At 46.2% G+C, this 26,070-nt stretch overlaps 1 protein-coding gene across 1 annotated transcript in view; it reads left to right on the top strand.

Annotated features, from left to right (window-relative positions):
• The first annotated feature begins 9,349 nt into the window (after nt 1–9,349).
• Nucleotides 9,350–26,070, top strand: part of COL4A1 (collagen type IV alpha 1 chain) — a 131,146-nt gene continuing 114,425 nt past the window's right edge. Inside the window, exon 1 of the mRNA XM_075711776.1 lies at nt 9,350–9,415. Coding sequence (XP_075567891.1) covers nt 9,350–9,415 — 66 coding nt within the window. The remainder of the gene's footprint in view (nt 9,416–26,070) is intronic.

The raw sequence follows: 26,070 nt of genomic DNA on the forward strand, positions 1-26,070 counted from the left end.
TCACTTGGTTTGCTTCAGCACTCTCTCAAGACGTTTTTGGGCATGGTACCAGACTCAGCATAATCTAAGGACCACAGGCAATCTCTAAGGGGTTTCCACCCTGTTTTGGAAACTATGGAGGCTAATTACCAAGGCTAATTACTGTTATGGACATGGACAGACTGTGCCAATCGACCACAAGGGCAGAGAATTCACCTGGGACTCTGCGGTTTACTGTAAGGGACACAGCCAGAGAGGAAGTAGCCCGTGGGCTTTAGCGAGTTAAGCGATAACAGATGTGCTGGCTACCTCATGGGCATGTACAGGGGACAGAAGAGTTGGACAACTTTATACCTACTCCTTTATACCTACTCTTACCACACACCTGCAAAGCACCTGGGGAAAACCCAGCTTCAGCTCCACACCGCAAGGGAAATGCTGAAATTTCCCTGTTCATTTCCTTCTTCCAGCCAGTGTCACTTAAGATTTTCCAAGTGTCACGCAGAGACATTTGGGCCATTTCCAGCAGACTGCTTCTCTAGCTGCTGGCTTGGGGAGATATGCAGGCTTCCCATGCTCCGTGGCCCCAGCGGCTATTCCCAGCCCTGTGCGGGAGCGGCATTCCTTTCTGCCCACTCCCTGCGCTGCGGCTCAGATCGGGACACGCCGGCAGCCCTGGTGAGCAGCTCCGCTCTCCTCCCGGAGGTCCCCGGGGTCTCCGCACATGTGTTCGGGATGCCATGAGCCTCGGACCAGGTGGCTGAACATCAATTACATGGGGTCAGTGAGGCTGCAGCTCGAATGAGAAAATGCCTTTCCTCATCTGTTTGCAGCATGCCCGGGGACTGCACAGGCAGAGCGGTAGGAGCCAACGCTGTACCGAGAGCGAGGCACACACAAGCGTGACGGGGAAAGCCTGCTAAGCTTTCCCAGTTTCCTGCCCCTACCTTAAGAAACGCTTCTGCTCCCCACGGCTGCAAGGTGCAGCAAGTGTGGGCAGGACCTGACAACGGAGACTCCCGTGGTACAGACAGCGAATCGACGATTTGTACAGATGCTTTTTTTTTTTTCCCCTTATTTTTTCTTTTTTTTTTTTTTTCTCTTTTTTTATCTCCGACGAAGAGCAGGTTTGTTTCCAAGCCTGCATTTTCTGCAGGAGGCCAGGGCGTGCAGCGAGGCGGTCAGCTTCCTGCCGAGCCAGGAGCCGCGGCCTCCCGAGGATGGGCAGAAGGGCAGCCGTGCCGCTCTGCCTGCCGCACCCGGCACCGACGGCCGATAATTTTGACCAGCAAAGAACCTTTAAAAGCCTTTTGAAATATAAAGGAAAAGTACAGTTGGAATAAAGAATTTATTCCTTGGCTCCATCAACCAATGGTGAGAGAAGGTGCAGGCATCATCTGCAGCTAGGACCTGCCAAAAATAAGCCAAGCCCTATTTATCTGAATGATCTTTACTTGCTGACTTCAGAAAGCTACTTCAAAATAAAGGTTGGGATCATTTATGAATAAATAGGGCGCCTGAAATATCCCAGTAAGGGTACATCCTTGGTAACCGATATGATCTAAATGTTCGTCTGATCTCACATGTCTAAAATAAAAATAGAACTCATTGGTAAATTTATGTTGAAAATCGTTTGGTTTTTTCTTGACAAAAAGTCCTTTTTTGAGGAATGCCTGCTCTGTCAGCAGAAAAAAAGGCAAAAAACCGCCACCCTTTCAATTCATACAGAAGGCTCTGGTCAATTTTGAAACTCTGTCCCGGCCCTCCTAAAACATGCTAATTTCCCTAAAATTTCCACCGAATGTTAAGCTTGCACGTTTGCTCTTCCAGCGCGCACGCTGCCTGCCACCCGGCCGGCCATGCTGCACCGGGACCTGCTGGCCACCGCCGCCGCCGGCCTCGGGCCCCGCTCCCCCGTCCGGCCCCCGGGGAGCCCCGGGGCCGGCCACCCGGGCGCAGGGCCAGCTCCCGGTGCAGCTGCGCAGCCTTCCCTCGCAGAGGGGTGTGAAATGAGCTGTGTGGGAAACAGGCCGTGAGAAGTGGGGCTTCCCCCTCGGCCCGCCAAGCGGCTTGGGGTCAGCCATGCCTGCGCCGGGCCACCGGCCCCCCTGACCTCCACCTGTGGGCCGATGCCCCAGCCTGGCCTCGATGCCCCAGCCTGGCCTCGGCCTGTCCCCATCCCCACGGCGCTGCCCCGGCCTCCAAGGCCATGTCAGACCCTGGTGACCATCCCTGGACCTGCTGGGTGCTGTGGGGGTGTGCCGGGAGGGTGAGGGCCCTGCCCGCCTCCCCACCCCAGCCTCCATCTCCTGTCTCCCAGGAGCGGCAGCGCAGGCGGAAACCACGTCCGCATCTCCCCTCACTCCCGGGGAGCACAAACCGAAACACCTGCGTTCGGAAAATGCGGTAGCCTCGTGAACCGCCGCTAACTGTTGGAAGAGGGGAAACTGTGCTGCAAAAACATGCTTCAGGTGAAGTACGTGCAATTACACGTGGAAACGCAAGTTTGCTCGTTAACTTCTCTGCAAGAGCTTTCTCCCTTGCTATGTGTCATTTCTAGGGTCTGAAAACAAGGAGCTACCCTTGCACGGTCGTGATTCACACCAGCACCTTCAGCTTCCAAATGGACAAAAAAGGGCACATGAAAACCAGCGATGTCAGCCCTTAGCCACTCAGAAATGTTTGGACGATAAAAATCACATACTTTCACTGTGAGCTGAGTCAACTGCTGCTGTCAACTAGCTGCTGCCACTTTAAAGAAAATAACTGTTGATAAACATCAGGAAATACTGCAAATTTCACTTTGCTTTTTGCTCCTCAGGAGCAAACAAGGTACTGCGAATAGCACAAGGCATTAGTTTCCTTAGGGAGAAGGGGTTAGAGAAGATAAGCTGCCTTCTTTGGCAAGCAAAGATATCATAACTGTAAGCTACTAAATTAAGTTTGAACTCTCCCAAGATCTTGGATCGGTATAATACAATACAAAGAATGTTCCACTCCTTGACCAATTTTTGGCTTGGAAAAAGAAAAGCAAAGAACTAATAAAGAATAGTCTGGTCTCAAGCAAGAAATTCATTACTGCAAAAAGAAAAAAAGATCCACTAATACAAACTGTGCTCTGAACTACTGAATTAAAATATTTATAACAAATGTGTTTGCTCATTATATAACTGAATAAGCCACAATGCAGCTTTACATTTTGGGTAAGGCAAATCTGTTTGGAGTTATAAATAATTTTTTTCACAAAATTTAAAAAATACATGGTAGGTTTAGTACCATAATGCATAAAGGCTTCCTGCGGTGCAATTACTACACAATAAAACCCAGATGTGCTACTTGAAAAGGTCAAGGAAAAGCAATGTTGATTTTTTGAAACCTACTTTCAGCTACTTTCAGAGAAAGGTGACAGAAATAACAAGATCTTTTTTTTGACATGATAGTTTACCTTGTCAGGAGTTTTGTCGCTCAGTATTAAGCTCTGAGAAATATGGGAAGCTGACAGAAATCTCTCTCTTCTATCAAATGCAGATATTCATTGAGCATGCTTCTGATCTACTCACAAGAAAAAGTGAGTAAAGACTCCATGTGTGGCTTTCCACTGAGAGATTAAAGAACATGGACACTCACAAGATCCTCCTCCTCATTGCTAACTCCAGGGAAACACAATATATTGCTTTTGGTGTAACCTGTCTTTAGTCCTTGAATGAACAACTTGAATCAGTGTTAGGATATGACTGTATGCAAAGAATAGTCTTTCTCATTTAATTACACAGACACAGCAGAAATGGCTCTTGATGAAATCATCCTAGGAAGAATTATTAATTCATAAGAAATTAGAATGAGTATTGGTTTCATAGGCATGGCAGCACAAAAGAACTTCAAGGAAGAATTTGAGGAATAACAAGGGAAAAAGACATTTAAGGAAACTCTCCTACTGATGAGTGGAGCAGACAGCATATGACAAAGAAAGGAGCAGAAATAAGGAATTTATAGTTATGGACCATGACTACATATATGCAATACTTTCAGTGAGTGTGTTAGTCTGCCAGACATCATACAATTGCTGACAGGTGAAATCCTGGCTCTGATAAAAGAAAAAACCAAGAATCCCATTTTCTACAACATGTAGCACATATCTACAGCATGATGTACACTGTGACCCTCCTCATGGAAACACCACTGCCAGACCAAGGCATGGTGTTGGTGTCGGTGAAAGCGAGGGGTTTTGCCTTATGTAGCTGCCCAGGTGCCACCTCCTTCACTCAGGGCTCCTCATAGTTCTTTAACAGAGCTGCCCCTTCTTCACAGCTCCATGACTGAACGTATAAAGAGTCCTCTCTGAACTACCCAATAATTCTTTCAGGGTTCAAAGAAATTGTGAACAAAGTGATCAGATATGCTGGGAGGCTCCCTGAAATGCTATTTCTTTGCAAGGTATCATTATTCTGTCCGATTTTTTTATGAAACACCACTCTTACTCAAAGATGAGCCAAACTTATTTAAACAGACATAAATAAGCCATGTCTTCAAGCATGGAAATGCCTCAAATTAAGTTGTTCTAAAACAGGATTGCCACATTTCTGTTTGGGGCATCTCCTAGGCAAAGGTATTTCTGAGGCAGTGCGCAGGTAGGGAGTGTCACATTTCCAGGGAGAGATGGATTTGCTGTGCATGCACTAAGTAATGTGGCAGAAGAAATGGATATGTCAGACTGACGATTCATTCCTAGATCACCTGGGTAGTACGCGTGCACTATTACATTTTGCACACTGCAATCCTAGGGCGTACATTCACCGTGGACATGCCCAGCAGGATGGGCTGAGTGATTACTCCACCCTGGCTTCTTTCAGCCTGGAAATCCTAGGTTAATGTAAAAAGTCCTCCTGTTTCAACCAGACAAAAGTTTCCAAATGCAATAACACAGGACACATCCGGGAAAACCTGGGTGTAAGATAACCACAGAGCATTGACACATTTTAACTTAGACCATTAACTCAGGCACCTGTGCCAGTAATCTCATTTCACTATGAAGCAGATAGAAAGAAGTACATAGTACTGTTGGCTTTTCTCTCACTTTTTAAGGATTGTTGCTTCTCTCTCTTTGATGCCATTTCCCCTAATACAACCCTTTACAATGTCACAGAAGTCAAGAAAATTGTATCTCATTAACTACTTTGACTCCATTTTCTTTCTACATAAATCTCTCCAGACATCTATACCTGTTCTCCTTTTTAACAGTTGTGATCTGTTACTTGTAGTTATTTTTGCAAATGTTATTCTAACTTATTTTCTCTCAACTTTCTTTCTTTCATCTGACAATCACTCCCTTCTTTTCTGGGATTCCATTGCTCCCACCAGAATATAGCCTGGGGAGGGGAAGTAAATTTCATTAGGGGCAGCTTAAAAAATATACTAAGGGGGCACCAATAAAGTCATCAAATGTCAAGAACTACTTAGGAAGAAGTGTGGCTTTGGGAAAGATGAAATAAAAAACCCCAGCATTAGCAGAAGATAGATTCTCTTTGAAAAGAAAAAAAACCAATAATCCAGGAATTATGTTTTGGACGCAATGTATTTGCAGGGACAGAAAGAGGGAGAAGAAATCTGCAAACTTGGCTAAACTTTAGTTAGTTAACATGACTTAATTTTCTTTTAGCCAGATGAATATTTAAATCTACAATTTAGAATAGTTCCAAAGTTATTTGGGGCCTTTAACATTGCCAGCCAGTGTATGCCAAAGAACACGAAAGATAGCTGGAGCCTGACCCACTCTGTTTGGCTGTCTCCCCTAGTGTTTCCATCCAGGGACTCCTCTTCCTTAGTTCTCTTCCAGCCTGCAACCGGCATCCTCTCCTCTTGCCAGAGACACCATTGCTTCCCCCCCAGTCCTCAGACATCCTAAACATCCTCCTCCTTTTTCTTCCCCTCACTTCTTTCTTTGCTCAGAAACATCTATCTCCCTAACAGCTAGCAGCAGCCTGCCAGGCAAGACATCCACTCAAATGCTCTGAGTTCCCCTCTTTCTCTCTCCCTCCTTCCTGGCTTACTCCTTAATCTCATGCCAGTTTCTTCCTATATGCAATTTCACTCATTCAACAACACTTATCTCCAGCAGCTGTAACTCATTCACATATATATGGCTGTCAAACTCAGCAGCTCCGCTTGTCTCATCACAGGCAGAACCATGACTTTTTAGATCTGGTCCCACAGACTTTAATCATTCGTAGCATTTTTTTAATCCAAGCTAATAAACCACTTCACAACACCAGCACATTAATCTGTGTAACAAATAGTAGAAGATTCAATGTGACAAACAGGATTACAATATAAAGAATGACGACTGCCGGCGCCCCACCTGCAATTACTCAGGTGCTGCTGCTTCCCACACGTGCCTGCTTTGTCACTTTGCAAACACTCGACCAGAGCTGCCACCGCAAGGAGCAAGCCCACCCCTCCTCCCACCCCCAGCTGCCTGCTCCCACTCCGGTGGCAGCCCAAGTGTCTATGAATACAAGCGGTGATCTGATCCAGGCTAAAGTTAGCTCTCACCCCTCTTCTCTTTTGGGGTACTCATTAGTTTAAACAAGTAATTTTCCAGTTCAGTTCACCACATGACTACAGAAAGACCTGTGCTGGCCAAGGGAAGGGAGTGGCATACAGGCGGAAAATGGGATAAATATTCTGGTGGCAATGCAGCTCTAATTTTTTGTGGAAACATGACCAAAGTTCCTCACTCACGTTCACTGGGGTGTTTCATCTCCTACGCAGCCACCACCTTAGGAACTGTTAATTCAGGGAAATTAGACCTCCAAGCAGGCCAATTTACTCTTCCAAGACACTCTGGGAAAACCAGCATGTGGAGATTCAAGCAGCCATGACCAGACTGCATCCACTGCCTGCGGTACCTCAAACAGCTCTTCGGTCTACCTCTATGTTAACACCGCAGCCTGCGGTCTACAAGCAAGAACACGAAGGAGAATGAATTAGACCATAGCTAATAGGTCTACCTCAGGTAACTGTAACTAAAGCTCAGGTATCACACTACGCACGCTCCAGTGCAACTTCATAAAAAGAAGAGTCATACCACAAATGCCGCCTTTTTGTGTCAGCTGATCCCAGCGATTTCATTACTGGGCCTAAAATACTTGCATTACCACCAGCCTGCTCTGGTTTCAATAGTGCGTGGTAATATTATCATCCGTTTAGCGCTACTCAGCAGAATGCCGTTTCTATCAAAACATTGCAAAGACAAGTAGCACGTGACACTCGAGGTCCTCGCTCGCATCCCTTCCCACGGGGCTGCGGGTCCCCAGCCTGCCACCTCTCGCTCGGCCATGGTGTGCAGAGACCAACCAGCCACGCAGACCGACGGGCAAGCTCTACGGGCCAACTGCAGCTTGCGTGCAGAACTTGTCGTGGGTCACAACACCTGTTGCAAAAGCCCTAGTTATTTCCTGTTCCTTAATATATTACGCCGTCTCACCACAAAGATGTAACCGCATCAGATATTTATAAGGAGCGCAAAGTCATAAAAAAAAGGGTGAAAGCTGCAGACTGTAGGATTAAAATGGAAGTAGGATAGCTTTTGAAAAAACGTACTCAAGGTCCCACTTGCACATGACCACAGAGCCTCACCCGCACTTGGTGGCTGACAAATGCAGCCACAAGCTGAGTCTTAGCAACCTTTCAGCCCGCAGTGCCCAGGCCTGATCCAAAGCCTGCTTGCATTAATGACAATCTTTCTGTCAAATTCACCAAGCTTTGTAACAGGCAAATGTTGCACTCCTGGATTATGTCACCTGTCACTTTTTTCACACCCTTGTGACAACAACCCGAGAGTTTCATAACTTCTGTTTACGTCAACACCTCAAGTGTATAGTCCCAGCCACCTATATAGCACCTAACTTACCTATTTTTGGCTTTAACAGTTGAAACAATTTATTTATAAACATGCCCCTGATTTGTAAAATAAGCCATAGCTTCAACTTCTCAGTCCTCAGATGAGGTCTGTACTTAACTGAAGATACTTCATCTGCAGGTTAACTTCTCCAAGGTACTCTCTGGTATCTATAGCACCACATTTTTGGTGCTTTTCTTATGAAAATGAAGGATTTGTGGGGCTTGCTTCGCTATTGCTTTAACAAATTATCCAGTCTGAGCACAAGTAACAGTGGAATACTTCAAACAACCTGACACTGAAGCCTTACGCTTCTCTGCTAAACATGGTTTTGTTGAAGGCAGTAATCTGTAAGGCTCGCGGAGATGATTTGTTGGTTGTTTCTTTTAACGGAATGACAGATAAGCCATCTGGCAAAGGAAAATGCAATTCCTCACTTTCTGGTACCAAGGAAACTGCTTTTTCCTCCCCTCCCTCCCTCCCTCCGTAAAAGTTACAAGGCATTTTACTTACAGCATCCACTTTGACGGCTGACAGCACGACTGCCATCAGGATCAGCGGAAGCCCCAGACCCCTGCAGGGAAAGGTGAATAAGCACGATATTGTTTGAAGCTAGCGCAAAACAAGCACGCGGTAAAACTTTGCGGTGAAAGGTGACGATACGGCTTTAAAAGAATTAATTCCAAAAGCCTGCCGAGCGGAATTACTTACTGACAAACAACAATACGTGCACCGGGAAGCTGCGAGATGTCCATTTTCGCTCCTTCCCCGCCCGGGCTCCGGGCTCAGGGCTTCCTCCCGCCGGACGGCCGCCCCTGCAAAGCAAAGAGCCCGCATGAACGCCGCTGCCCGCGGCGGAGCTCCCCGGGCTGGGCGACGCCGCAACCGGGGCGGGGAGCGGCCCCCCCGGCCGGGCCGATCCGGGGCAGAGGGGCGGGAGTCGCGCCGCGTCCCGCCGCCGCGGGGGCGCGGACCCGGAGGGGCCGGGCAGACCCAGAGACCCCGGCCCCCTCCACCCCCCCCGGCTCCGCGCCCGCTCCGCACCGTCGCCGCCGCGCTGCCGTGCCCTCCGGGGCGCCAGCGGCGGTGTGGGGCGAGGAAGCGGCGCGGCTCCCGCCTCCGCCCGCGTCCCCCCCCCCCCCCCCCCCCCCAACCCAGTCGTCTCGCCACCCACCCGCGGCGGGGAGGAGGAGGAGGAGGAGGAGGAACCGCGGCCGGCGGGGAGCGGGCGCGGGCGAGGTTGCGCCCTCCCAGGGTCCCCGCCCGGGGGAGGAGAGGGGGCTGCCGCCGCCCATCGGTTACGGCGCGGCGAGTCCCTCGCCCCCGAGGCATTTGCAGGCGCCGCGGCCGCCACGGAGGGGAGAGGCGCGCATGTGGGGCCGGCCCCGCGGAGCCCCACGCTGAGCCCCCGCCGCCCAGGGACCGAGGGCGCGGCGCGGCGCGGTGCGGTGCGGTGCGGTGCGCGGCGGCAGCATGCGGCTCTGCCTGGGCTGGGGGCTGCTGCTGCTGAGCGCCGAGCTCAGCGCCGTGTCTGCCGCGGTGAGTACGCGGGGAAGGGGCGGGCGGCTCCCCCGGGCTGCGCGACGGCGTTGCCCACGCAGGAGCCTCTCCCGGGGAGGCGCGGGGACGGGACGGGGGGTCTGCGAGGGGCGGGGCGGGGAGCCCCCATCCCCACGCTCCGCCCGAATTGCGCGGGGCCTCCGCTCTCGGGAAGGTGGAGCGGCCAGGTGGGGCTTGGCGGGGATGCCCGGCTGCCCCGGCGCTCCGCGGGCGCGGAGGGGGGCGGCCGGCACCGTGCGTGGGGCCCCGGCCTCCCCCACGGGCTGGCGGCGGGGGTCCGGGCCAGCGCCGCGGGACGGGCCCCGCCGCCCTCCCGCTCTCCCACGGCGCGGCGAGGAGCGCCGCTGGCTGCGGGGGGAATGGAAAGCGCGCACCCACCCGGGACTTCAAAGTTGCAAGTTGTGTCTCCACGGTAAAAAAAAAAAAAAAAAAAAAAACCAAAAAAACCAACAAAAAACCCAAACCACAAACAAAGTGAGCTTTTGAAGGGGGGAAAAAAAAAAAAAAAAAAAGTGGTTGGTTGCTTGGACTCGAAGTGCCGTGCTCGCTGCCTTTGACCCCCGCGATGGGCAGTAGGCTGGAGACCAGGAAAGATCCTGATGTTAATGGTTAAAGTTGGTTTCTTGGCTCCCTTCCCGATGGAGGCAGATTCAGCCACAGACATTTAAAATCGAAAGTATGCAAGTAGTCTGAAAAGTTTGTGCTTGGGGAGCTAATTTTATCACTGAGATATTAGCTATCCGCTGTCCTTAAAATTAAAGGAGTCTCTTTCCTGGCGCTCCTGAAGTATTTGTGCAGTTCCTTCTGTACCTCTAAGTAAAGGGTGGTTGACATAATAATTTGAAATAGGTCATCTTTTCCGGTCTCCTTGGTTTCTTGCATTTGATTAAGTTGATGCTGTAGTAGTGAAACTCGGGGATGCAGAAAACTCTTCAGTAGCCATGGGCAGATGGATTTTTGTCATGCTTTCTGCTATAAATGTAGACTCTTGTATTAGTAATCAGTAAAGGAAGCACCAGAAAGGGTCATTTTAAACTCTTTTCCTGCAGTTTCAGATGAAATTAGGTTCTATAATGAATTACAATATCTCTATGTGACCAGGGGGTTGGTATGTGTGCCTCGAATCAGCTGGAGTAAGAAATGCACTGAACTTCTGATGTCTTATCTGTTGCTCCTAGGCTGCTAGTGTCAGGCTTACTGTGACTGCAGTAAATCACTTGGTGATGCACCTCTTAGGCGATTCGCCCATCATGTGGCATTAAGCTGATTAAACTCTATTCCATTCAGGATATAATTAATTTTAATTAATTAAAATATTTTGAACTAAACAGTTCACGTTTGAGTTCTGAATTTGGTATTCCTAGAGGTATAAGTATCTGCCTGTGAGATACGTTCCCGTCTTGCGCTGGGAAGTGAAGTCATTAGGTAAACCACAACTGTCCATCAAAGACACAAAACTGCGTAGGGAAGGTGTGCTTATTAAAAGAAGATAGAAACTTTAATATCAATTATACATTTTTCAGGTCTTCTGTAGCAACTCTGAAGAGGCTCTGCTTTAGAAGTGTCCTTTATGTGCTGGAGAAATTGGTTTATTAAAATCAAGATTATTTAAAATGTAATCTGGAGCTGTTAATTTTATTATGAAGTTATCCCCATAATTAACTGTTCTTTCTATCCTATGCTGGCTGCAGATTTACACTTCCTTATCAGTGCCACCAGGAAACACGAGTATGCTGTGGAAGTTGAGCTCCTTGCAGTTTTGTTGCCTTAGATAAACTTTCAGCTGTACATGGGTGGCCTTTCAATCAATTCAATTCTGTTGGCGTTGTCCCCAGCTCCATGCTCTTGCCTGTCACTAGGAACTACCCAAAAGGTGATGGAGACTGCTGTTAGCCGCAGGCGTGGGTGGTGGTCGAGGGGCTTCTCTTTGGAGGTCCTTGAGCCGGGCTGATGCCTCTGAGTGGTTGTGGCTGGGTGGTGTGATCTGCTGTACCCCTGGGCAGGACCTCTTACTTCTGCTTTTGGAGAGCTGGCAGAGCTGGCCCAGCACTCACGTTGTCCTCAGACGAACGGGTTCCCACTGTTTACATTTAAAGAGTAGATGTGTTAGCAGAGGACTGCGTGGTAGGCAAGGTTGCGTGCAGTACTGTTTGCAATAGGCTGAATGGAGCAACTGCCTTCCTCCTGAGGAAAAAAAAAATGCTGGTTCTTTCCTGCCCCAAAATAATTTATATTAGCTAGATTTAAAAAAAAAAAACCACGTTATTTTTGCAGCCACAGTCTTGTCATGTTCTTAATTGTCCTATAGCCTTCATCACTGAGGCTGGAGGGCACCTTGGAAATTGTCTACTCCAACCCCCTGCTCAGAGCAGCAGGGCCAGCTACAGCAGGCTGCCCACGGCCGTGTCCAGCCAGGTTTTGAGTATCTCCAAGGATGGAGACTCCACAGCCTCTCTGGGCAACCTGTGCCAGGGCTCGGTCGCCCTCACAGGGAAGAATGTTTCTTCGTACGTGCATCATGGTTGCGCCGGGGCAATGAACTGAGACTTGAGACCGTGGCTGTGAATGCAAACGTAGCAGAAGCAGCTCGTGCTATGTTGTTGGTGGTGATTCTGCAGTGTAATAGGACTGGCAGAGTGAAAAATTGTTTTTATCACTGACATATCCGTGATTAAATACATACAAGGAGATTTGGAAGGACTGCTCTCACGGAGGCATTTGACGTCGTGAAGCCAGCCCTGAGGCAGCCACTGTCAGAATCACGTGCCTCAGTACAGAAGAGGGAGCTGCTCCGTTGCAGCTCCCACAGGTTGTAATGTGGTGCTATAAAATGCATCCAGATGTGTGGCACTGGAAGCTCAGTGTTTTTTACGTCGACCAATTATAATTAAAATAGTAATTATAGCTAATCTGGGCTTTTGTACTGTTCTATGTTCTTCTCAGGAGATTCATTTTCAAATTATAAGGAGAGCAGAGTGGAAGACAGGGCAGTAGATCAAGATGTTTCCAGGTCAGGCTGAGAGACTGCTCCCACGAGACAGTTACTGGAGAAGCTTGTTTTGATGGATCTCTGCAGGGGCTCTCATTTCTCACACTCTTCAGGCTGCCATTTCCTTTGAAGAAAGTCCGGTTCCTAACATTAGTACTGCTTGGTTGAGAGATGACAATGCTGTGGAAATCCCGGTGTGGTGGGATTGACCTTGGCTGGATGCCAGGTGCCACCAAGCCGCTCTATCACTCCCCTCCTCAGCAGGACAGGTGGGGAGAAAATGAGATGGAAAAAACCCCAAAAAACCTCGTGGGTCAAGATAAAGGCAGTTTAATTAAAAAAAAAAAAAAAAAAAGCAAAGGCCGCGCATGGAAGCAAAAAAAGGAAACAAAGATTTTATTCTCTACTTCCCATCAGCAGGCAATGTCCAGCCACTTCCTGGGAAGCAGGGCTTCGGTACGCTTAGCGGTTGCTCCAGAAGACAAACGTAAATAACAAATGTCCCCCCCTTCCTTCTCCTTTCTCTTAGCTTTTATTGCTGCGCTGACATCATGTGGTATAGAATATCCCTTTGGTCAGTTTGGGTCAGCTGTCCTGGCTATGTCCCCTCCCAAGATCTTGCCCACCCCCAGCCTACTGGTGAGGGGGGGGAAATGTTGGAGAGACAGCCTTGATGCTGTGTGAGCACTGCTCAGCAGTAGCCAAAACCCTGGTGTGTTACCAACACCTTTCTAGCTACCAATACAAAGCACAGCACTGTGAGGGCTGCTGTGGGGAGGGTTAGCTCCACCTCAGCCAGACCCAAGACACCCAGTTTCATGTTTCGGTACCTTGTCGATGCTGCTGCAGCACCTGTCCCTGCGCTTTCTGCAACGGAGCAAGATCTTCCGGCTGCGCTTGAGCCCTGGGGCGAGTTGCCTTCTACACAAGCGGGCTGGCTGCCGTGTGATGCTGGGGGAATGGAGTTCGATGCCCTATCTGCTGTCGCTTGGTGGTGGGCTTAGCAGTCTCTCTGAGTTCCCAACCCATCTCCTTTTCCACTTTCAGTGTTGGCAAAACAAGAGCTGAGAGCCAGCTCTGGTCAGCTACTAGGAGAAGGCAGGCCAAAACAGTGATAAAAGCATGCATAATTTTTTCCACAAGGGCAGTGCTGATTCCACCAGCGCTGTTTGAGCCGAGCATGTGGTGGCGGCTGGGGACGCACTGGTGGGAGGCCAGGAGGTTTCTGCCCCCGGGTAAGTCCCGTCTGGGGAGTGGTGCCCTGTCTGTGGCTGGGCAGAGGCAGCTCTGCTGTCTGACCCTGACGCCTTCCTCGTGTCACCCCTCCTATTTTTAAATTGTATTTCAGGCTGCAGCCTGACACATGCAATTCTAGGCCAAAAGCAAAAAAAAAATAAATTGCTTCCAACTAGTCTGAACAATTTTTCTGTTCCTTTTTTGCTAAAAACATGGTTTATTGAGATGAAGAAGCACAAGGCAGATAAACCGAGAACAGATAAAAGACGTGACTTGGGATTTTGGCATGTGGCTGAAGAGAAGTAGTATGCCTGGGTCTGAATGACTGACAGCACTTCACTTGGGCGTGCTTTTATTAGTGAAATAAGGCCGAGTTGGGCACCTGCCTTCTGCAGCCGTTCATGTCTAGGGCTGCTACTGTCTTCGATGCCGAGAGACCTATCCCTTATGGCCATTTGACATCCTTGTCCCTGCACATCCTCAAGGACTTGTCAATACCAAGAACACATTGTCTTGGTTTGCGTGCCAAGGTTTCGGTAGCGGCAGGGCTACAAGGGTGGCTTCTGTGAGAAGCTGCTAGAAGCTTCCCCTGTGTCCAATGGAGCCAATGCCAGCTGGCTCCAAGATGGACCCACCGCTGGCCAAAGCTGAGCCCATCAGTGACGGTGATAGCACCTCTGGGATAACATAGTTAAGGGAGGGGGGAAACAACCCAGAACACAAAAGTGCAGCTGGAGAGAGGAGTGAGAATATGTGAGAGGAACAACCCTGCAGACACCAAGGTCAGTGCAGAAGGAGGGCAGGAGGTGCTCCAGGCACCGGAGCAGAGATTCCCCTGCAGCCCGTGGTGAAGACCATGGTGAGGCAGCTGTGCCCCTGCAGCCCATGGAGGTCCCCGGTGGAGCAGATATCCACCTGCAGCCCGGGGAGGACCCCACGCCGGAGCAGGGGGATGTGCCCAAAGGAGGCTGTGACCCCGTGGGAAGCCCACGCTGGAGCAGGCTCCTGGCAGGACCTGTGGACCCTTGGAGAGAGAGGAGCCCACGCTGGAGCAGGTTTGCTGGCAGGACTTGTGACCCCATGGGGGACCCACGCTGGAGCAGTCTGCTCCCGAAGGACTGCACCCCATGGAAGGGACCCACGCTGGAGCAGTTCATGAAGAACTGTAGCTCGTGGGAAGGACCCATGTTGGAGAAGTTTGTGGAGGACTGTCTGCTGTGGGAGGGACCCCACGCTGGAGCAGGGGAAGAGTGTGAGGAGTCCTCCCCTGAGGAGGAGGGAGCAGCAGAGACAACGTGTGATGAGCTGACCGCAACCCCCATTCCCCATCCCCCTGCGCCACTTTGGGGGAGAAGCTAGAGAAAATCGGGAGTGAAGTTGTGCCCAGGAAGAAGGGAGGGGTGGTGGGAAGGTGTTTTAAGATTTGGTTTTATTTCTCATTACCCTACTCATTTTTGGTTGGCAATAAATTAAACTGATTTTCCCTAAGTTGAGTCTGTTTTGCCTGTGATGGTAATTGCTGAGTGATCTCCCTGTCCTTATCTCGACCGATGAGCTTTTTTGTTACATTTTCTCTCTCCTGTCCAGCTGAGGAGGGGAGTGATAGAGCAGCTTTGGTGGGCACCTGGTGTCTAGCCAGGGTCAACCCACCACACACATCGAACAAACCCTGCCAGGTTTCAGTTCAGGATGGAGATATGGTCACTTCAATTCAGTAAATGGGGCCAGGAGAGACCCAAATGACTTCCAATAAGTTAAGCACCTCTCCGGCTAGAAGGCTTCAACAGGGAAATTGGAAACAGGGTTCAGGGTTCAGCTCACCCTGCCAGGCTATGGCAGGGTGCAGGAGGGTCTGAAGAAGAGAAGTATGGCGCTCCCTTTTCTTCCTGTTGGAGTGAGGTGGCTTGGCAGGAAGGGATGTGAGACCTGGAGGAGCTGAGGGTGCACCACAGAGGGCCATGCGAGTGTGGGTAGGAAGGTGAGGAGCACTTGCCAGGGGAAGTGGCGAGTCATTGGTTCATCTGTCCACCCCCAGCAGTGAGGAGTCATTTGGTCAATATATATACAGAATATATACAGAACATAAAGCATGGGCACCTCTGGGAGCAAGGGTTGCTCCCAGGAGAACATCCTTGTCCCTGCTGTCCTTCCTGCCCACTTCCCCTCTCCTCTGGCCACCTTTTCTACAGCATCTCAGCACAGGGTGCTGGAGTCAGGAGAGAAGGGTAGGCTGTTTTGGGAACACAAACCTGTTTGCTCTCAGCTGTGTTGGGGAATGCGGTCCCTGAGCCTCCCTGAGCAGTCAGTCCTGACTCATGTTGGCGAACTTCGTGTTCCTGCGGCCAGCTGTTCAGTGTCAGCACACACAAGTGCGTTCCTGGACTGTCATCCCAAGTAGCACAGTTTTCGCTTCTGAGCATTTGTGCGTATGAAATGCCTGCAGGACTGCTGCAGTTTCATTGGAACTCGTCTGCTTGGCATATATAATCCTGGGATATAATTAGGTTATATAATGCCTGAGGTTATGCTGGATGTATATACTGTCAGTTGCCTTGATCAGGTAGAGAAATGTCGGATAGCTGCTGCAGGCAGCTAAGACAATTGTTTAAAATGTCAGAAATCATCTCTAGGGATAGGCTTATGAATATGTTCTTTTTATAGAACTAGACTAAACAAAGGAAGATTCAACAACCCCAACATGAGAATAAATTGACTTACTTCGTCAGGGTTTAAAAGTTACATAGTGCTCCCTTCCCAGAATTTTCATTGACTTTCCCATGACAAAGGCCTGTAACACCTTGCAAAATTTGGTCAAAGGGAAGAATTTGGTTATGGGCTGTGACCTGACTGGAGTAGCAACCTGTGCCTTTACTGAGTAGCTGAAGGTGTGAAGTACTGCTGCAATTTAACGATGTTTGTGGGGAGATAAATTTTTGATCCTCTGGGTTGTGAGTGGCTGGAATTATTCTTGGTGATTTAACACATCAGAGAAGTATGTGGCATTAGCCCTCCAAGAGTCTTTATTTAGCAGTATCTTGGACAATGTGGAAGTAAAATATAGAACAAATTAAAACATTGTCAATATGTCAATTACTATCATTATGCTATTCTAATCTGAAGTGGCTTGCAGAAAAGGGCAAATATGTTCTTCATAAAGAATATAAGTAGAAAATACAACACCCCCCCCCCCGCACTGTGTGTTGTTACTCTCTAACAGATACAGACAGAAAAAGGTTGATCAAAGTTTTAATAAAAAAAAATTGTGTCCATTTTAGCGTTAAGTTCCTATTTAGTATTGAGGAAAATATATTACTAAGCAGGTTTCAATAAATGTTTCAAAGACTAAAAAGTTGACTGTTTAACCTTCCTTTATCTCTTAGATACTCTCTTACAGAAGGAGGAGCTTGGATGAACTTGCTAAATTTAAAAAAAAAAAAAAAGCACAGCAGTGTATTTTTAAAAGCACTTTAGCTTCCAATCCCTTGTACTTCTGCTATACTCTGTTATGCTCTGGATTCACCTATTACCACTTTGATTGATCCAATATCTCAAATATGTATTTCTTAGGAAACCTCTTACATTGTGCCTGCTTCTATCGCATTTCCAAGAGGCAAAAAACATTGTAAGCCTTGAGGTTGTATTAACTCTTCTTCGCTTAGGTGAACGTGTGGGGGTGGTAGGAAATACCCCTTGTCTTCTCCAATTTGCCAAGTCGTCAAGTGTCTGACAACTTGTACTTATGAGTTCCAATCAGAATGGTAGTCCTGCTTTTATACCCGCGCTGGAGTCTTTCAGCAGCGTCGGTGCAGTGCTGGTGCAAGGTGCAGAGGCATGGGAGCAGGCAGCAGGTGCCGTGGGAGCCAGCAGCCTCGGAATGCGCTCGGTGGAGATGAGTCAGCCTTGCCTCACAGCCCGCAAAAAAAACCTCCTCTTTTTTTTTTTTTTTGGCCCGGATTGCCTTACAATAACATAATGAAAAAGACATGGCCAAGGATGAAATGAAGGAAGTCAGAGAAGAGTTGGAGAAAGATGGGTGTTTTATTTATTTCTTTATTTCTTCTTATGTTACCTTCATGTAGCATATCAAAAGGATGCTGTCCTCACACATGTTCTGAAATAAACGGTGTAAGATTTTCCAACATTGTGCCAACCTAATTAATAGAGAGTGTAACTGTTTTTTTAGCAAAGTTGTTCGGGTACTTTTATGGAATTTCATGTAGGTTAGGGTTTTTCTTTTTGGGTGGATCCAGGAGAAGAACTATTAAACATCCTCTGTTCCCCTCGTTTCCTCTGCCTTTTCTCTCTCTGTGTGCTCCTGCTGCCTTCACCTTTACTGCTGCTGGCAAACAGCCTCTTGCAGGGGCTGAGGAAGGGTGTGCATCTTCGACAGAACAATGTAAAGGACAAAACACAAAGTGCTGTCAAGTGTGCAGAGTAAACAAATTGCAAAGCAATAATTCATTTTCTTTCATCTTCTTGTGGCTTTTATCTGCTAGTATCAGTGACAGAGACAGTGTTTTGAGATGAAGGTTTTCAAGATTGCTGAGAGGGAACTGGCAGAAGAAATTATCAAAGTTATAAAATAAATACAAGAACTAGTTTAATACACAAGGATTAGTAGTAAGAACCAGAATATTTTAATTAAAAACCTAGTGAGTTAGGTCTTTTGCATTCAGAATTTTTTTTTTTAATAGATTAAGCATGGGACAAACTATCCATTATCCTGTGTGCAGGTAACAATGTATACCTTAAAGAACACTTCAAATGCTACAACTGGGAAGCAGAAGTAAGTTTTTAGGTAAAGTTTGTCACCCCAGTGGAGCACCCTGTCTAGCTGTTAAAGTGGGAGCAGAAGAGTTGGGCTGAAGAGCTTGAGTTTGCAGACTCAGTGCTTCACCTCTGAATTGAGATATGATGAAAGCCACAGATCAGTTCTAGGTGTTGAACTTTTTTAGCGGCTGCCAGAAATCTGATGGTATTCCCTAGCATTTGCTAGAAGAAAATGGCTTGAGGCAACTAACATTGCATCTCCTCTACCAGCTTTAAAAAGCAGTGTCCAGCCTTTTCTTGGCCCATGTTTGTCTCAGCTGCTGTGGGATTTACAATCTCTCTGGCTACATGGGAGGTCTGTGGTTTGACCAAGACAGTCAGCCTTCCTTCTAGCCAAGGTGCCCTCTCCTGTGTCTTCTGTACATGAAAATATTGTCTTAACACTGGAGCGTGACCTTGGTAGAGCATTTCTAAATGGTTTAGTGGATGAAAGTGTTCTAATTCATCAATATAGTTGATGCTGTTCTTATGTGAGCATTATTTCTATAGATATTCATGTTGGAAATGCACAGTGCAGTATGTAATCTTTCATGCAAATAATCACTAACTAAGGGAAAAATGTATTGTTTTATTAGCTGGTTCTATGTTAATAGATAATTTATGGGGTCCTTAGTTTAGTGTACAGATACCAGAATGAGAAATGCTTTTTTTTTTTTTTTTTTTCCTTTTTCTTTTGTCATGACAAATGTTTCAGTTGTAACTAAGGGATAAAACAAATTTGCCCATTTTCACTGGATAGCTATGTGCTGACTGGATATTGTAAGTCTTTGGGTCTTATTAGTCCAGTTGTTTATTTAGTGGAAGAAAACTTGTTTTCTAGTCTACTGAAGACTTCTGTTGAAACATTTGATAATCTAAAAGCATTGAAATAAATCCTAAGATTGTAATGAAACCAAATAAGGCTGAAAAATTACACTGGTATGGACTTAAGGGGCTGAAAGAATTAGAACAAAAGTTTGAAGAAAAATTAGTACATTAATGGTTTGTAGTCATAGTGCACATATTAAGGGAAAAATCAGCTAAGTGAGGGTAGACTCAAACATTCCAGGAATTTTCGTATTGTGCTTGAAGCTCTGTCCCTTTTATGGCAATGGTAAGTCAGTTATCTGCTAGCAGAATGAAAAAGGATAAATTCTGGCTGCCATAAAGCCAAGATACATGTGCAAGCAGTATTCAGGTCCAAAACTCAGATGATTTTTTAGCTGTAAATACATGTGTGTTTTTAACAGTTTGCAAGAACAGGCAAGGAAGACTAAAACTACATAAATGCTTGTAATAGTACAGCTTTCCGTGAGAAAATTATGAGGTTTTTTTTACTGAAACTGTCTTTTTTTTTTTTTTAGCAAAGTCTATTGACTGGGGCTGTATCTGTGTTAAGAACAGCTGCATTTTTCGAATCAACATTGAAATATTTAGAGAAAAACAGGGAATAGCAAGAGGTATAACTGAAAGTGAGAAGAAACTAAAAAGCTTAAAATTATCCTACAAAGTCTATGTTTTTGTCCTTTTTTGTAAAATGGTACAGTGATTCTGAGGGGTCAAGGCTGTGTGACTGATCCCAAGCGGCCAGAGTAGAAGCCAGGGCAAGAAGCATCCTGGAAGCCAGGGATTAGAAGAGATTGTCAAAAACTGGGATTACAAAAAGAGGAACTCAGGAAAGAGAGAAAGGGCTAAATGCTTGAGCCTTGCACTTACAGTTTTGCTTAGCTGTGGAACAACTGTGGGAGCTGACTTTGGCTCCGGGCCCCTGCCACCATTTGCAAGGACCCCCCAGCTGGCAGTCCCAGCCTGGAAGGGGGTTGTGCCTCTGATCATTACTGGTAAATCCCAGCTGGGAGAAGACTCAGACGTGGGTTCTGGTGATGTTAATTCTTATGTAATGTAATCTTACTGTCTGTTGCTATTTTAAAACTTACTTCCCATTATGGACCTTGGTGATATAGCAAATGTTGTACCAGTGCCTGAAGTCTTTGGGTTAAATAATGTCTCGGCTCATGTCCTTGAGAATGCCAAAATCATAGTTCAAATCATGCAGAAAAACAAATCCATCTTGCTGGGGACATGCCTTCGAAAATGTGCTCTGATTCATACTGGTCAGCCAAACAGTGGATGCTGATTTTTGATGCATTTTCCAGGAATGGTGTGCTTGGTTGGGACAAAGCTTGTGATCTTGGAGGGACTGGAAGTGTCATGAGCATAGAAGAGCTCTGAATGGTAGCCCCTGAGATGTGCAGGCAGGCAACTGCTAACCTCGCAGTGATTCTAGCTCAGTGCCCTCTGTCCTGTCAGGTGCAGAGTCCTTTCCTCAAAGCTGCTAATGATTTCAGCTTCCATTTAATTCATTTTTAGAGTAGGTGAAGGTGCTAAGGATGTGGAAGGATTTTTCCTAGAGCATGAAGGAGACCAAAGAAGATGATGGTGACAGGGCAAAGCCAGAAAACTGCATAGGTCAAAATGGGGACGATTGTTTTGTGAGGATGCTCCTGTGTGCCGTCGTTATAAGAATCATGTTTTCTTCTTAGTGTCTTCAAATAAAATCCTCAAAGGAACAAGCCTAGGAAGCGATTGCCTTATACCCATTTGTGCCACCAGAGTCTTTGCAAAGGTCACATACACATCTACTGAAAGGTGTTTGTTCTAAACACATTCCTTGCATTCAGAAACAGTTTCTCACCAATAACACAGGAGCTTCTGGTGCTGGAATGGACTTGGCAATGTGAGAGCAAGAGGAAAAAGTCTGTGTGATCCTGCAGGTACACTATTCCTGGATGCTGCCAGGCCCACAGAAAGTACAACTGCACAAAACACGTGTAGGATATTATCAAGACTAACTGAACCTATGTTAAGGCCTGAGCTGGCATCTACACGGTCCCTGTGCAGCTTGAAATGAAAGCCAGCATACTATAATTTTGGTCCAGAGTTTGCAAATTACCAATTCTGTGCATAATTTTAGTCACTCACACAATATGAGACATGTTCAAAAAAAGGGTAGATGTGGCACTTCGGGACATGGTTTAGTCTAGTCTACCCTTGATTGGTTTAGAGTAGGCTTGGTAGTGTAGGTTAATGGTTGGACTGGATGATCTTAAAGGTCTTTTCCAACCTAAACGATTCTATGATTCTATGATTCTATATCTGTGTATTGACAGACAAGTAAGTCTGCACTCCATTTCAGCAGAAGACATTTTATGTCAATATATCAATATCATATGTTTTAATAAATAGTCTCCTGTTGGTTAAAATTAAATAGAATCATTTTAGCTTATAAAAGAGAACAGCATGCAGAACTTAATGCAGTGCCAAAACAGGCCATGTACTCAGTATCTTCTGTTGAGCTCCGGTTTATTTTAGCTGGACTGTTACCCTGTACCATAGGGCCCATAGGCAATTCTTTGTTTTTCTAAATCCCCATCCATTATCGTAGATTAAAGTCTGAACATTTCATGAACAAAATGTGAAAAGTTCTGCATTTCCCTCCCCGTGCTTGCTCAGATGCATGCCATCATTGCAAGGGTAATGGGCAATTACACGGAACGGTTTGCACATGGCGCAGTGTGTATCTACATTGTGCAAGAGACATGGATGAAATTGATTGATATGGGAAGGCGCATACGTGATTATGTCATGTCTTGTATTGTTTTTGATAACGCCCCTACATTTCTGATAAATCTGTTCAGCTGTCTAGAAAATTATTTCACAGTTCTAAATCCAAAGATATATAATTCATATCAAATCGGTCATGAAGACGGAGAATGAGTTCGCTGCAAAGCTGCACATATTATTGGATCAAGCATCAGACCAGGCTGCCCAGGGAAGTGGTTGAATCCCCATCCCTGGAGGTATTTAAAAGATGTGTAAATGTGGCACTTAGGGATATGGTTTAGTGGTGGACTTGGCAGTTTATGGTTGGACTTGATGATCTTAAAGGTCTTTTCCAACCTAAATGATTCTAAGTATTGCTGAAAAGAATTGAATGTTGTGGTGTACTTAAAACATGAGCCTCTTATATGAGTTTTTCTGTACCTGAAGACAACTAATGAATTTCTGGAATGTTAGGTAAAATATAAAGCTTGGGTACAACACCACTAGTTAAAACTGAATTTATAATATTGCATGTGAAGTGATCTGTTTCTCGTCACTATTGTTTGCTGTGTTAGCAAGCGTGAAATGCAGAATTCCTGTGCTTAGATTTATAGTATTAGATGGAAGCTGCCAAGAAAACATTTTTTAAATCTGAATCACACCATGCTAAAGGCAGAATTATGAGGTACCTTCATAATTAACCAATCTTATAGTTGTCGCTGGTGGTGGGCGGCGATCTGTGTGTTTCCCTTGGTACCAATTATTAATCTGATAGCCCCATATCAAATGAGATAATTCATAGGAATTAGTCATTTGACTGAATTTTGGTGCTGATGCTTCAATATCTGACTGGCTGCAGGAATTATTTAGCGACCCATTAAGTGTAAAACTGGGTCTGTCATGGAGAAGCCTGATCTTACGCAGGTGTCCGCTTCTTTAGACTGGTTATTTGCCTGCCCCTGTTTTGGGGGGGGGGAGGTGGAAAAGGGATGGGACTGTAAATGAGTCAAGGCACTTTAAACGTCGTGGTGAAATACTGGGGTATCAGCTGGGCGGAGAAATAATTTCTAAGTATATTGGCTAGGTAAGACCAATGGCCGCACTTAGTTGTCCCCCCATGCCTTCCCGTGTGTGCTGCGCTCCCGGTGTGACAGGTGGCATTTCAGCCTTCTCCTTACACCTGCTTTACTGCGGCGTATGAAAAAGGCATACCGGCTTTTTCGTCCTACACATAAAGCCTTGTGGGTGAGTCAGCACCGTTTGCCTTTTGCTGGCTGCCAGCACCTGTGTTGGAAGCAGGTGAGGCTTGGGCTGGCCAGCAGCAGGGACGTGCTCCTGCGGGACCACCAGCGGCACCTGCTGCCCTTCATCCCACAGGAGAGGCAGAGGAGCGCGGATCAGCTGGCGGGCTGCACATCCCTAGTCAGGCACTTGGCGGTCGCATCTGCTTCCCGTGAGCCCAAGGATGACGGGCAGGGATCCCGCATCCTTGGCCTGTCCCGCCGGGACTGGAGAGAGTTGGTCTCCAGTAGAGCCTGAAGGAGTAGTGCTGCTCCATCCCTGCTTGGAGTCACCTTTGAAGCTGAACTCTCCGGCTGACTGCAGTAGGGAGCAAGAGCAATGCCTGTTGCATCCCCTTCAAAACCTACAGGTGATGAGAAAGGGGAGGGAGCAAGCTGTAAAAAGGCCAGAAAATGTCAGTAAGATGTATGTGTCTTTTCTTAGTCTTAGGGTGTTTCAGCAATTTGTTTATGACATGAAAAATGACTTCTGTCACTGAAGAATTATTACGTACAGAGAAGTAGGCTAGCGGTCTCGGTCAGCAGAGTAAAAATAAGTTTTGTCAGCTTGGTTGTCTGAGGGTTATTTAATATTAACAGATTTATAGAGAGAAAAAAAGAGGCTGGTCAGATATCCTGTGCCTGTTTTCCTCCCTTTCAACCAGCGTTACCCTGTTCCCTTAACTGAAAGTCCAATGTCATGTCTGTAACCACTTTATTTTTTTCATATATGTTTGTTTCAATGTTGGGACTTAGTGATGATGGGCTGATAGCTTCCTAAAAACTTAGGCAATTAAAATATAACAGAATACATGAAAATATATGCTATTGCCTAATGTCAGGAAGCCATTAAAAGCTTCTGGATGTGTTGACAGGTGAGAAACTACTTAGGTGTAGTGATCAAGGTAAATTAGCAAAGGAAAAATACCTCCTGAGGCTCTAGGCTGAGTGATCAAAAAGAGATTTTTTTTTTTTTAAATAATAAAGACCTTAACAAAGAGACATCTTCCAAAATGTTATCAGTGGAGTACCAGGCAACTTTTTCTATAGGGTTTGGATTAATATTTCCTACTGTTAAGTTAACACTTCAAACTAGCTTCAAAGACTGTGGATGTATTTCTTGGTACCTGGTTTTCTTCTTGTTGTACCTCTAACAGTGCAAAGGAGACAGACTACTGGGTGGGATCTTCTGGTAGTCTTTTAGTCCAGAGGTGTTTTCAGGGAAGGGGTACTGAGAATGGGAGGTTGACTGAAACCCAAGAAGTTTTGTGGCTGTGCCCAGCTGCTGTATTGTTTCTTTTTTAAGGACTACTGACAGTTGGTGCAGATCACAGAATCTAGAACCCCTGTGAAATGCAGGAATGCATGTGTTTTGGGGAAAAAGCAGCCCAAAATTTTTAGGAATAAAAGGTGACTTTAATTTTTTTTAGTTTTGTTTCTTTTTCCAGGCCTTATCAAGAAATACTGGAAAGGAAAATTTTGGAGAAAAATTCAAGAAAGATGTACATTATGTATTTTTGTCTCAGAATAGGCAGTAAAATAATTGCTAGGGTAATGATAAAAATATTACTGCAGTACTTTTGTTTATCAGAATTCTTTCTAAAATTATAAATAGTTTGAATAAACAACTTCGTTTTGGAACCTGCAGTATCAGCCAAACACAATTCCTGTGCACTGCAGTCTGTACTATTCTCAGTCCTGTGCAGAGTACACTGTCATGCCTATATGTTGGCATATTATGTTTCCTGACTAAGATCTTTTCACCAGAAGCATCTCCTTTATTTTTATGATACAGTGAAGTACCTGTGCACATACGTGTTTCTGAAATCTTCTTTTTTTTTTTCCAAGTTAATGATACTGACACTTTATCTCTTTCAGCATTTTCATTTTCTCTATTCTAGACATATGCTATTGGTGCCTACTCACAGAAATATCTGTTAATAGAACCCCCTCAATATTACATGTAATATTGAAAAGTATTTTATAATCTATTTCATGCAAACATATCTAGCAGTGCTCACTCCTTTTAAGACTGAGAGATGCATTATGCATAATGTAGATAAAATCTCATTTTGGTAAGCAGGTATCTGTTGCAGATACATTTTTTTCCCCCCTCCCCTCATTCCCTTTTATTTTTCTTCAGGAAAAGTGTGATACGCCCCTGCCCTCTCTGCCAATGCCTTTAAAACCTGTGGGGACTTCTAAGTCAGAACCATGGATCTAGATGGGTAATCAAGGAAGAATAACAGGTTCCAATGAATTTCTTTTCCCTTGCCAATAAAGTTGGCATAGCCTAGATTCTGACTCTGTGGTAAAAATAAAGTGTTTTTTTCTTTTCTTTTCTTTCAGGTTAAATTATGAACTTTCTCACTGGGCAGTCTGAGGTTTTATTTTTCCAGTTTGCTTTGTTCTGTGGCACGTTCATCAGACCTGTTTAGATATGCAGCTATGGACATTGTGTCCTGTCCAAAGGAGGAGTGTCTGTTTCAGAAGGAAATCTCTAATGTTGCCTCTGGATGTACGCTGCCATGCCACAAACCCCTTGAGGGCTGTTATTTTTTGTCTGAAGGATCCAATGCGATCGTTGCATCTCCAATGGTTTCCCTCCCATTGCACATCCACCTGCTCCCTCAGCTACAAAACAGGTTCAGGTACTGCAGCCTGAAGTGATGGGTCCAGCATATTTGTAAGGGGCTTGTCCTAGAGTAGCTTTCTAG

This window comes from Pelecanus crispus, chromosome 1 (assembly GCF_030463565.1).
Source record: "Pelecanus crispus isolate bPelCri1 chromosome 1, bPelCri1.pri, whole genome shotgun sequence".
NCBI lineage: Eukaryota > Metazoa > Chordata > Aves > Pelecaniformes > Pelecanidae > Pelecanus > Pelecanus crispus.